Source organism: Balaenoptera physalus, assembly GCF_965194825.1.
Source record: "Balaenoptera physalus genome assembly, chromosome: 4".
In the NCBI taxonomy this organism is placed as follows: Eukaryota; Metazoa; Chordata; class Mammalia; order Artiodactyla; family Balaenopteridae; genus Balaenoptera; species Balaenoptera physalus.
The window spans coordinates 145,286,707-145,298,533 of record NC_138891.1 but is presented as its reverse complement, the minus strand read 5'-3'; the positions used below and the strand labels follow the sequence as shown (position 1 = coordinate 145,298,533).

The following is an 11,827-nucleotide window of genomic DNA, read 5'->3' as shown; positions in this document are numbered from 1 at the left end:
CAAACCCTTGGACCCGGCTGAGATGGAGGTCGGCTCTGACCAGAACTTCCAATGGACAGACTTCGTCAGCCTGTGACATGGCAGCTCCATTCTGGGGGGCCCCCTTTCCCTGTCCTAAATGGTGCCTCTAGCCCAGGAAGTGAATTCTGAAGAGTCAAAACTGGTTTGTGAAATTAAGGACCGTGAAAACTTGGCTCTATGGCCTTTCAGTGTTAACAGGAAATGAGCTGAACCCAGTGGGCTAGGTCACTGTCTCCCAGATGCTCAGCTTCCACTGGCTGGGCTCCGAAGGCCCCAAAGGGGGCTGGACAAGGGGAGACAAAGGAGCCGCAGAGAGTCAGCCTGGCTGAGCGCAGAGTGAGAAGTGGACGGAGTGAGAGAGACTTTCCACCTCCCTGACCCCCTCCTAGAAATGCCCCGTTTAGGCCTCTGTCCACTGGGAGCTCTGGGTGGAAGCAGCTGGACTTGTGTGGCCTCGCCAAATGAACACGTGCCGTATGTGTCCTTAGTGGACGGAGCTGCCCAGTGGGTCAGCCCGGTAGGCCTTCTTCCTTCACCCCCACTTCCTCAGGACCTGACACTCGGCTCCTCTGTGAAGGTGAACCGAGCCTTTCCTAGCCCTGGGGTCGCCTCCCTGGGGTCGTCCCCCGGGCAGCTCTCTCTCACGCACGTCCGCCAGGGCCACTGGAGGTGGTTCACCTGGCTGGCTTTATTGTCCTTGTTTCCCTGTGAGACGCACTCATCACAGAAGCCAGTGGACACACCCGGTCTCAGCTGGTGGAGCTGCGGCAGGTGAGGGGCCAGTTCGGGGGACGGACGGGCCATTCTCAGGCGCCAAGATAATGTGCCAGGCCTGCCCCCGACCCCGCACCTGTAGGGCTGATGGCCTGGCTCTCCGTGCACGCTTGGGGTCCCAGCGCGCCCCACCCACACAGCTGCCCCCTTCCCCCACGACCCTAGCTGCCCTGTGCTCCCCCGGCTCCCAGCGCGCCCCGCGAAGTACGGACGCCGGACCGCGCGGGCCCCGCCGGCTGACGCATTTGAAACCGCCAGGAACCTCGACCGGCCGGGCACGCGCCCGACGCCCGGGAGCGCGCCTCGTGCACGCGCGCCCCACCGCGTGACCCGCGCCGGCCAACCTGCGCGCGGGGATTTGGGGGCAAAGCGCGGCCCCGCGAGCAGCTGCGGCGGGAGAGCGGCGGGCCGAGAGCGTGAGTCGCCCGCTCGGCGCTGCCTGCTGCCCCGCCGCCCGCCGCGCGCAGCCATGTCCGAGGAGAAGCCCAAGGTAAGGCCCGGCGGGCGCGGGCCGGGCCCCGGACTCGGCCCCCCCCCGCCCGCGTCGCCCCCGTGCCCCGGGCCCCGCCGCCCTCCGCCGCCGGCCTCCGGGCCCCAGGCCCGGCGGCGTCGCCAGGCCTCCCCGCCTTCCTCCCCCCTCCCCTCTCCAACCCCCGCCTCCCCCTCCCCGCACCGCCCGGCTCCCCTCCCCCGCACGTCCCGCCCTCCGCCCAGGCCCCGCCCCGCCCTCGAGCTCCGCCCCGGCCCGGGCCCCGCCCCCCGGCTCCCTCCGCCCAGACTCCTCCTCCGCGGTCCGAGCTCCACCCCTCCGGTGGGCCGAGTCCGGGAGAGCGGGCGATTCTAACCCGGGCCGTCCTGGCTGCGACCCTCTCCCTCCGCTGACATCGCGCCCCCGTCCCCAGTTCTTCTCTGGGACCGCCTCTCCCCAGGACCTCTTCCCTCGCCGGGACCCTCCCCCACTACGCCCCTTACGCGGGGACCCACGGTCCGGGCCGGCGTGGGCCCTACTGTCCCGCGTGCGCGGGGCCCCCTCCTTAGTCCTCACTGCGGAGCGCCGAGAGGGCGCAGGCTGGGCAGGGGCTCTGAGAGGCCGGACCTGTCTGGACGCACTGCCGCCCCCAGGGTGTGCGCCCACCTCCCGTCGCTGTCACCCGGTGTGCGCTCCGCACTCTGGTGCCCTGGCCGGCAGTCCTCGCGAAGGCCCGCGGTTGTGCTAACTAGTCTTAAAAACAGGTTTCTGGAGCTCTTCGTCTGCACTCTTGGGGTCTTTTTGAAGTGGACCATCTGCTGCGCATTGAGTGCTTTGCGTGCAGGCTCCCGCTGACCCCGCTGATGCTGGAGGTTGAGCTGAGGTTGGGGCCCCCGGTCACGGAGCCCCTCCCTGGTCGGGATCACACGGTGGGGCTCCGGAAGCTGCCCTCTCCTGTGAGAAAGTCACCCTCCAGGAGCCTCCTCCCTCCAGGTGCAGTTGGAACTGCCTTTGCTTTTCACGCTTGGGGAGGCCAAATGTAAATGCCCTTTCTTTATGATTTCTAGGTGGCCTCCTCTTACTGTAGTTTATAGGCAACGAAATACACACAGTACCATCCCTTCAGTGTGTTTAAACTTAACTCTCCCACGTGGTCAACGTCCAAGGCCCGATTCAGTCGAATAAACTTGTTTTAACTACTTCCAAGGCAACTGGATGGTTGTGCCTCATGCCCCACCAGTGCCCACTGTGCCTGCCGGGCACTGCGCCCTACCTGGAGCCACTCTCTCCTCTGGGCCTGGAGAGGAGAGGGTAGGAGGTGCACTCCCAGGCCACCTTGGCAGAAAGAAAACCTTGTGGATTAGTTGGGAAAGACAGTTTGCCTCCCCTGGAGAGCCCAGGCGGGGGAGTGACGGTGTCAACTGTGGTTCTGGTTTTTAGGCTCCCGTCCCCTCCTCTCTTCTAAGTTCCTTTGTTTATTAGGCATTCACCGGGGGTCTGGGACAGGCCATTTGTTCTTGGTGTCTTTCTCTGCCTGGTCCACCCTCTTTCTGTTTTGTGTTCTGGCCCCTGCGTCTCTTTGTTTTGAACACACCCATATTTTTTCATTAAAAAAGCAAATGCATCCTCTATCCACATGCAAAAGAATGAAGTTGGACCTTTCTTAACGCCATATGCAAAAATTAAGTCAAGATGGTTCGAGGACTTAAATGTAAGACCTAAAACAATAAAACTTTTAGGAGAAAACAGAACAAAAGCTCCATGACGTTGGACTTGGTGATGATTTCTCGGATATGACACCAAGGGCACAGGTAACATGAAAAAAATAAACTAGACTCATGAAAATTAAAAAATTTTGTACATCAAAAGACACTGTGAACAGAGTAAAAAGCCAACCCACAGAAGGGGAGAAGATATTTTCAAATCACTATCAACCAAAAAAAGGACCACAGAAGGCTGCAGATAAGAAAAGAATTTATTTGGGGTGTTAAGAATTGCAATTTGGGAGACACAGATTTGGGTAAAACCGAAAGAGCTTTCGAGGAAGAGAAAGAATCAGGGGCTTTATAATAAAGGCGAAAGCCACGAGGCTGAGCTCTGATGCAAGAAAGGAAATATTTGTCCTTAAGGGATGGCTGTCACGAGTTGTTTTAGGGTCTGGGTCCCACAGGTATCTTGAGTTTCTGGCAGGTGTCCTGGATGCCTTCATCAGGACAGGACGTGGTCACAGGGTCAGATTCCGTCCGGGCTGAGATGAGCGTAAAGTCCGTCCTCAGTGGCCTCCTGGCTCCGTTAGAGAGGCTCTCTGAGCAACACTGACTCCATTTTGATTTTCCTTCCACATCGTATATCTGATAAAGGATCAGTATCCAGAATATATAGAGAACTCCTAAAGCTCAACAACAAGAAATAAGCAACCTGATTCAGAAATGAGCAAAAAAACTTGAATAGACATTTCTCCGAAGAAGACATACAAATGGCCAAGAAGCCCATGCAAAGATGCTCAACATCACTGATTATCAGGGAAATGCAAATCAAAACTACAGTGAGATACCACCTCACCCGTTAGGATTGCTGCTTTCAAAAAACAAAAGAGAAAACAACAAGTGCTGGCGAGGAGAAGTTGGAATTGGTGGTGGGAATGTAGAATGGTGCAGCTGCTGTGGAAGAGAGTATGGGAATTCCTCAGAAAGTTAAAAGTAGAATTACCATATGATCCAGCAGCTCTACTTCTGGGTATAGACCCAAAATGATTGAAAGCAGGGCCTCAAAGAGATATTTGTGCACCGATGTTCATAGCAGTATTACTAACAATAGCTAAAATTGTGGAAGAACCCAAGTGCCAGTTGGTCCATGGATGAATGGATAAGCAAAACTTGGTCTATGCATACAACAGCATATTATTCGGGCCTGAAAAGGAAGGAAATCATTTTTAGGATTTCCTAAACACATGCTACGACAGGGATGAACCTTGAAGACATTATTATGCTGAGTGACATAAGCCAGTCACAAAAGGACAAATACTGTGTGATTCCACTTACAGGAGGTCCCTGGGGGAGTCAGACTCATAGGGGCAGAAGAACGGTGGGGGCCAGGGGCTGGAGGGGGAGGAGTTAGTGTTCGGTGGGGACAGAGTTTCGGTTTTACAAGATGAAAAGAGTTGAGAGGTGGATGGTGGCAATGGTTGTATTTTATACTACTGAACTGTACGCTTGAAAATGGTTAAGGTGGTAAATTTTATGTGCATTTTAACACGATGAATAAATGGAAAAGAAATCTTACCTGTAAATGCAAGGTGGTACCCTGGATTGGATCCTGGAACAGAAAAAGGGTATTAGTGGAAAACCTGGTGAAATACAAAAGAGCTTGCAGTTCCGTTGCCAGCGGTGTGCCAGTGTTGGTTTCTTGGGTGTGATGGGCACTGCCATACGTGAGATGTTAACACGGGCGGGGCTGGTGTAGGAGTGCACTGTGCCTCGGTATTGCAACTTTTCTGGAAATGTAAGATTATTCCAAAATAAAACCTTTATTTGAAAAAAAGGAAAAGCAGCTGCATCCTCAGTCTCTGGGGAGTGATCCTGGGGCCCCAGCTCCATCAGAGGAGGCCCGTTGCTGGAGCCTCGCCTCCTGGGGCCGCTTCTCGGGCCAGCCCGAGCTCCCCTACTGGGGTCTCCAGGGGCCAGAGTGCTGAGTGGCCTCCTTTCCTCTCCCCCTCCGTGAGGCAGGGAGGCGGCAGGGAAGCGGCGGGGAGTGGGTCCCGGGGGAGGAAGGGGAAGCAGCAGGGAAGGAGCAGAGAGCCCACGGCGGCCGGACCTGCCGGAGCCTCAGGAGGAGGACGAGAGCACGTGGCTGGACAGCGTACAAACCTGCTTTGGTCTCCATCCAAGCTCGTCTGCAGGTTGACTCAGGGGTCAGCTTCATCATTTTGTTAAAAAATAAACAACTCCTGTCTTCCCCAGCGGTACTTCAGGCTGAGCCTCTGCTCTGAGCACGAGCTTCTTGCATCAACTTCCAGTAGTTTCCAGGGGCCAGAGACCCCCGCTACGGGGATCATGTCAGGATAGAATATGGCGGTGACCCCGTCCAGGTGGGACTGGTGGCACGGAACGGACTTGAGGGTGGCCCTCCCTGGGTGGCGAGCAGGGAGGCTGCGGGCCATCTGGACCCCAAGCCACTTGCAACCCGCTTTCCCGGCCGGAAACGTCTGTCGTTTGGTCTCATCCACCCGCGTGCGTAAGTATAAATCACCTGTGCATATGTGCGGTTCCTAGTCTCATGAGAGCGATCTTAGAACAAAGATGGATTTTCTCTCCATTGTTTTCTGGATCTATTGAGCAGATTTTCCCCCTTGAATTGACAGTCTGTGGAAACACTAGATTGGCAGGGCATTTCCTGACTCAGCAAGTAGAAGTTAAAAATAAGTTCTGTGTAGAAATCAAACACTCACACGAGTGACTGAATTGCTGGGGAGTTTTAAGAAGTAGCTTGGTTTTAAGACTTAAAGAAAGACCAGCAGCCACGCAAACACTTGCCTTTAAAGTGGTGTTTGTGGGGCGACGGGCTGGAGGCCGAGATTCATGTCTCTTTGCAGGAGGGAGTGAAGACGGAGAATGACCACATCAACCTGAAGGTGGCCGGGCAGGACGGCTCCGTCGTCCAGTTCAAGATCAAGAGGCACACGCCGCTCAGCAAGCTGATGAAGGCCTACTGCGAGCGCCAGGTGTGGGGAGGGGTCCCGGAGTGTGTGCGCGTGCCTGTGTGTCTGTGTGTGTGCACACCTCCCCCGGAGGTGCTCCCCTCCAGGCTGGCCGGTCACTCCCTCTTCAGCCACACGGTTGTCCCCGGTCAGGGGTGGATGTCTGGCGATGTCTTTGTGGCGCTGTTGGAATCAGAGTGGTGACTTCGCCTGGGATTCCATCCCTCCACCTTTGCGTCTGTGGAGCCACTGCCCTTGGCACAGTTCGGTTTCCAGACGATGCTTGGTTCTTGCCCTTTGTTTACTACATTTCAAAATAAGGAGCCGATGCTCGTATGCCCTCCCACAGTGACCAGAGAGACTGACCGCCCGGAGTGTGGCGCGTGTGTTACGTGTGAGCGTGACTGTGCCCTTGGGCCCCTCGGTCCCCTGTGCTCTCTGATGCTCCTGCCGGTCTCTCCCCCCGAGCCCGTCCTTTCAGGTGAGGCAGCTTTTCTCAGGATACTTCGGAAATACTGGACCTTTGTTAGTTTCCGTTCTTGGCTTTGATAAATCCTTGCCTTGGGCTTTCTGTTGTTATTATTAAAAACACCCTACAAAATCTCCATTCCTAACTCTTTTTCTCCCCACTTTTTAGACCTTGTTCCTCAGAGGAGATCACCTTCAACTCCAACTTTTTTTTTCACTTTTCTTTGGTAAATATGCTTGTGCTTCTATTGCTTCACGTTTTTTGATTTTGGAGATTTTTTCGCCTGTGAAAGGTGGGACTTCAGGTCTGGCCCGCCAACCGTACATCCACCACCCGCGCTTGCACACAGCTCCTTCCCTGGACTCCAGACCATCGCTCTGGAATCTCCTGCTTCTGTCCTGACTGGGGCAGCGCCAGCCCTGAGCCACACAGCAGCCTGTGAAGATTTCTGGCTCTTGTCTGAGTCCTGTTTCTCCTGGTCTGGTGGTGGTTGTGTGTGTCATTTTCTGGGGGCCCATTGTTAATTTATGCCCTGAATTTCCCGCCGTGTTGCACCGTCCCCCATGTTCCTGGGTCTTTTGCTTTCCCTTCGTCCCTCCCAGGGCCCCTCCCCCCCTGCCCCACCTGAACTGCTGCTCAGCCATCATCCCAGAGCCGCCTCCTGTGTATGTTCTGGATTAATCTTCTTCCCCTGTTTTGATGGAGCATGTCTTCCAGTATCTTGCTCAGAAAGGGTATGAAAAGTACTGCAAAATACTGCACGTCGGAAAGTGATTTGCTTTATAAACCTTCACGCTTGAATGTTTGAGTGCACATAGGTTGCAGTTTTCTTTTCTTGGAGCTATTGCATCATTTTCGTCTAGTTTCCAACGCTGGTGTGGAAAGTTCAATGGCATTCTGATTCTCTCTCCTCTGTTTGCGGCTTGGTTTATCTCTGATAGCTTTTGGGACCTTGTTTTCGTGATTTGAGGCAGTTTTACCATTTACTCTTCTGGGCACGTTCTGGGCCTTTTCGGTCTAGAAACTCATTTTAGTTCAGGAACTAGACCTTCTGTTAGTTCTTTGGTAATTTGTGTCCCTCTCCACTGGAATTCCCATCCGGCTTGCAGTTACCTGCTCCAGGTGTGTTCAGTTGGATCATTTCCTCCCATCGTGCATTGCGTTTTGTTGCTATTGGTCTCTGTTCTGGGAGGTTTTCTCAACTCCCGTGTTCCCACTTTTTATGGACGGTCTTGTTTCTGTCATGATTTCTGATTTTTAAAAGTTCTTGTTCTTTCCCATTTTCTGAGGCTCCTTTTTCCCCGGGGGAACTTTCTGTTGTTTTTTGTCTCCCTAAGAGCTTCAGGTGTGTGTATGCATCTGTGTGCGCATGTATACGAGTGCGTATGTGTGTGTGCGCGCGCGTGTGTACGCATGTGTGTACGCGCATGTGTACGCGTGGTTATGTGTGCACGTGTTTACACGTGTGTGTGCACGCGCCTGTGTCTGTGCACATCTTTGTGTACGTGTGCGTGTTCACGCGGCTGTGTCTCTGCATGTCTTTGCGTGTGTATGCTTGCGTGTGCACGCGGCTGTGTCTCTGTGCATCTTTGAGTGCGTGTGTGTGCGCGTGCATGTGTACGCGTGCCTGTGCGCGCGGCTGTGTCTCTGTGCACATCTTTGAGTGCGTGTGTGTGCACACGTGTGTACGCGTGCGTGTGTGCGTGACTGTGTCTCTGTGCATCTTTGAGTGCGTGTGTGTGTGTGCGCGGCTGTGTCTCTGTGCGCATCTTTGCGCGTGTGCGCGCGTGTCCCGGCGTCCTCTGATCCTTCCTCCCGCTGTGCCCTCCTCATCCCTTTTTTTCTTCTTTGCTTTGACCCCTCACACATTGGTCTTTCTTTAACTGCTCTCTCTCCCTGGGTGACAGCTCGTATTTAAGCATGAAGCACTAAAAAGCTGGTGGAAAGCTGCACACCTGGTGTGTGGACGGGGCCCGCGTGTTGTCGCGGGGTGGCCTGCCCGGGTGGGTGTTCTGTGGGGGTCCCAGTGTTGCAATCTGTGAGTCTTTAAGTCTCCCCAGAGTGGCCCCCAGGCTCCCGCCTGGGAGCGCGGCGGCCGGGAGGAGCAGCCCGGCGGGGCGCCAGGTGTACTGGCCGTCACTCGCCTGCCTCCGCTGGCCACCTGTCACTGCCCCATTTGTGCCTGTGTCCCCAGCCCAGGGCTCTGAGTCCACCTCTCCACAATGGGGACCTTCTGCCTGTGGGAGGGACAGTGCCCGACCTTGGGGCTGGGGGCCCTGCTTTGGGAGTCGGATATGGACTTTCCAGCAGTCATCCCAAATCAGCTGCATCGCTGCCCCTTACACCTGTGTGCCTGGCCCCTGCCCTTCTCGGGGCTCTTGTTGTCCGCCCTCCTGCCCCCCAGTGCACCGCATCCTGACCTTGGGGTCTAGGGTCCACAGCCCTGTAGCTTCCAGCCCGGAGGTGACGCCCTTTGTCTGCTGGCCTGGCCCCTCTCCTGTTTTCTTTGTCCTTGTTTATGCCTTTTTTTGTTTCTGTATGTCACAGCAGTAGGTTTCAGGAGAGAGCAGAGATGGGTGTTTTAGTCCTGTCTGTCCTGAGGAACTAGCTGTGCCCCCGACCACGTCCAGCTGTTCCCTCGGGAGGCAGAAGGGCCGCTTCCCAGCTTCAGGCAGGCTGCTCGTCACATGCCTCAGGGTCGCCCGACCTATTTCTGAGAATTGTTTAAAGGGGAGGAAGTGATGGTGCCAACGGTGTCAAAATTCTGCTCAGCGCCTGGAGGGAAGCGAGAGGGATGGATGAGGGCGGAGCCCCAGGAGCTAGAAGGTGCTAGAACGGCAATGTCTGAAAGGTTGTTCTGGGGGCATCACATGAGCTAGATTGCAGCCCCACTGGTGAGGCTTCGTAGTCAACTGTGTCGTAAATCTGTATATTCAGAAATCTGGTGTTTCCACATAAATGTGTGATTCTTTTTGAATTAATGTGTTAGCTGAAAATGTTTAATGATGATTGCTTTTTCTTTTCAGGGCTTGTCAATGAGACAGATTCGATTCAGGTTTGATGGACAACCAATTAATGAAACAGACACCCCAGCACAGGTAGGAAAGCCAACCCTGTCTATACTTGAGGGCTTCTTCCGATCTGCATTTCATAACTGCCATTTGGAATACTTGCATTTGAGAGTCACCGATTGCTTCTCACATAGAAAGAATACCTTACATTTTCTTTCTTTCTCTTTTTCTTGGCCGCACCAAGTGGCTTGCGGGATTCTAGTTCCCCAAACCTGGGCCCTCGGCAGTGGAATTGCAGAGTCCTAACCACTGGACCACCAGGGAATACCCACCTTACCTTCTCTTTATTTATTAAAAAAATTTTTTTTTTTGGCTGTGCTCTGCGGCATGTGGGGTCTCAGTTCCCCGACCAGGGATTGAACCTGTGCCCCCTGCAGTGGAAGCGTGGAGTCCTAACCACTGGACCTCCAGGGAAGTCCCTACCTTTTCTTAATGGCTTTACTTATTAGATCATTTGATTTTGTAATTTTGAGGTTCAGTTTTCGAATGAGGAAAACGTCCTTTGTCAGCCTCTTGTGTGTTGGGAGAAGGAGCAGGAGGGCTCGGTGCTCGGCAGAGGTGCTCCAGAGACGGGGACAAGGCCTGGGCCTGGTCATCCCCGCCGCCGTCTCCAGGCTCCGGGCGAGCCGGGCACATGCGGTCACCACCCACTTGCAGCCTGGGCACTGGGTCTGCAACGTTAGCCAGTTTGTACTTTTCAGTATAACTTTACAGACACTTGTTTATTTGTAACAGGACTTAGTGTTTCTATCAGGTCAAGCCCCTAATGTTGACCGTTTCTTTGTTAGGGGAAGCTTGGGGAATAAGCGGGCTTGTTGGAAATTTACAGCTCAGCCTCTGTCCCCGGGTGCCCACCGAGGGCAGCTCGGGGCTCAGGCACCTCAGGGTGGTGTCCCTGGCGTGGGCGGGGGCAGCTCCGAGACCCTGGCGCCCAGCGGGGTGGGAGCCCTTCCTGTGACATGAGGATACTCACCGCCCCCTCTGTGCCTGCAGCTGGAGATGGAGGACGAGGACACCATCGACGTGTTCCAGCAGCAGACGGGGGGGTCCGGGGCGGCCAGCTGCCTCTGCGGTGCAGCCTCTAGAGCCACCGTCCCCTCGTGTCACTGCGCTCGTGTTCGCTATTGAACAGTGAAGGTGTGACCATGCCCACCCCAGGGAGGCTCAGACACCGAGGACATTCCCCAGAAGGACTTTGCTCTCTGACGTACTTGAGTGCGGCCGCGGGGATGTCCACGGCTTCCCCCAGCCCATCACCCCGGTACCTCTGTTTGGGAAAAATGCATGGCGAGGGGTTTTGGTTTTGTTTTTACTTTCATTTTTGTTTTTTCTCCCTCCTGTGACATTTCCCCCGAACTTGTGGCCCGAGTGCCCACTTTCCGTCTAGGTGGGGCTCTTACCCCAGCTATTGGCCCCTACCCATTCCAGTCGTGTAGAGAACTCACATCACTGCTCTGGGGGTGTTTCTTTGGGGTGAGTTTTGGGGACACAGTCGGGATGGGAGACAAACTTTCACTTACTGTTTCTCGCTGGCACAGGTTTTTTTTAATGCTAAATATTACAAGTGTAAGCTTTGTCAGAATATAGTAAAGTTGAAGGGAAAATACTGGAATGTTTCTTAAAAGGTAAGAAGTTCTTCAGTAACGTGGCCCCGTATGGGGCCTGGGGCCTAGGACCCATCACCACCCATGGCCAGTCATGCTGTTTGGGTGCAGTGAAAATTGGCTTTTCCCCTTTCCTTAACAGGGAAGAAGTAATTCCCACATGTCGCACCTGGTAATAGTGCCGGGGCCTCAGATTTCTTCCAGTATTTGCTTCTGATGAATAACGATGGTCTGTATGTAAAAAAGGAAGATTGAGTATTGCTGTTTTGCAGTTAACGTTTTTGTGTAAAAGAGCTGCTTCAAAGTGTGGTTATGGCGGCTCCAGGTTATGTGGTTGTGATGTGAAAGACGGCTCCAGGTTCTCCCCATGGGCTGTGCTCTGCTCCCCAAGTTGGTAAGGAGTTTACGTGTTACGTGTGATTTCAGTTCTGTGAAGCATTTGGGGTCTGTCCCGGTTAAACTCCGATAGTTGTCCTGTTGCCCTTGTGTGTGGACCCACTGCCGCCGGATGGCCCGGCACTGCTTGTTCGGGTCACCTGGGCAGCACGACCACCGTCATCTCTTGTTTGGCTGGCATCTCGCTGAAGATGTCTGCTTTTCCTTTGTATTTTGCTCTTCGGGCACGGGTGGGATGTCTGCTGGCTCTGTTGTGTTTATTCCCGTTTGTACATTATTTGTTGTCCTTTACTACTGTCAACAGTAAATATAGTTTGGTATTCTGTC

The 11,827-nt window shown here is 54.5% G+C and overlaps 1 protein-coding gene across 1 annotated transcript; it reads left to right on the top strand.

Annotated features, from left to right (window-relative positions):
* Positions 1-1,112: 1,112 nt before the first annotated feature.
* Positions 1,113-11,827, top strand: SUMO3 (small ubiquitin like modifier 3). Its single transcript, XM_082460720.1, has 4 exons — positions 1,113-1,285; positions 5,856-5,984; positions 9,456-9,527; positions 10,494-11,827. The coding sequence occupies exons 1-4, from the start codon at positions 1,265-1,267 to the stop codon at positions 10,626-10,628; spliced, it is 357 nt and encodes a 118-aa protein (XP_082316846.1). The 5' UTR covers positions 1,113-1,264; the 3' UTR covers positions 10,629-11,827.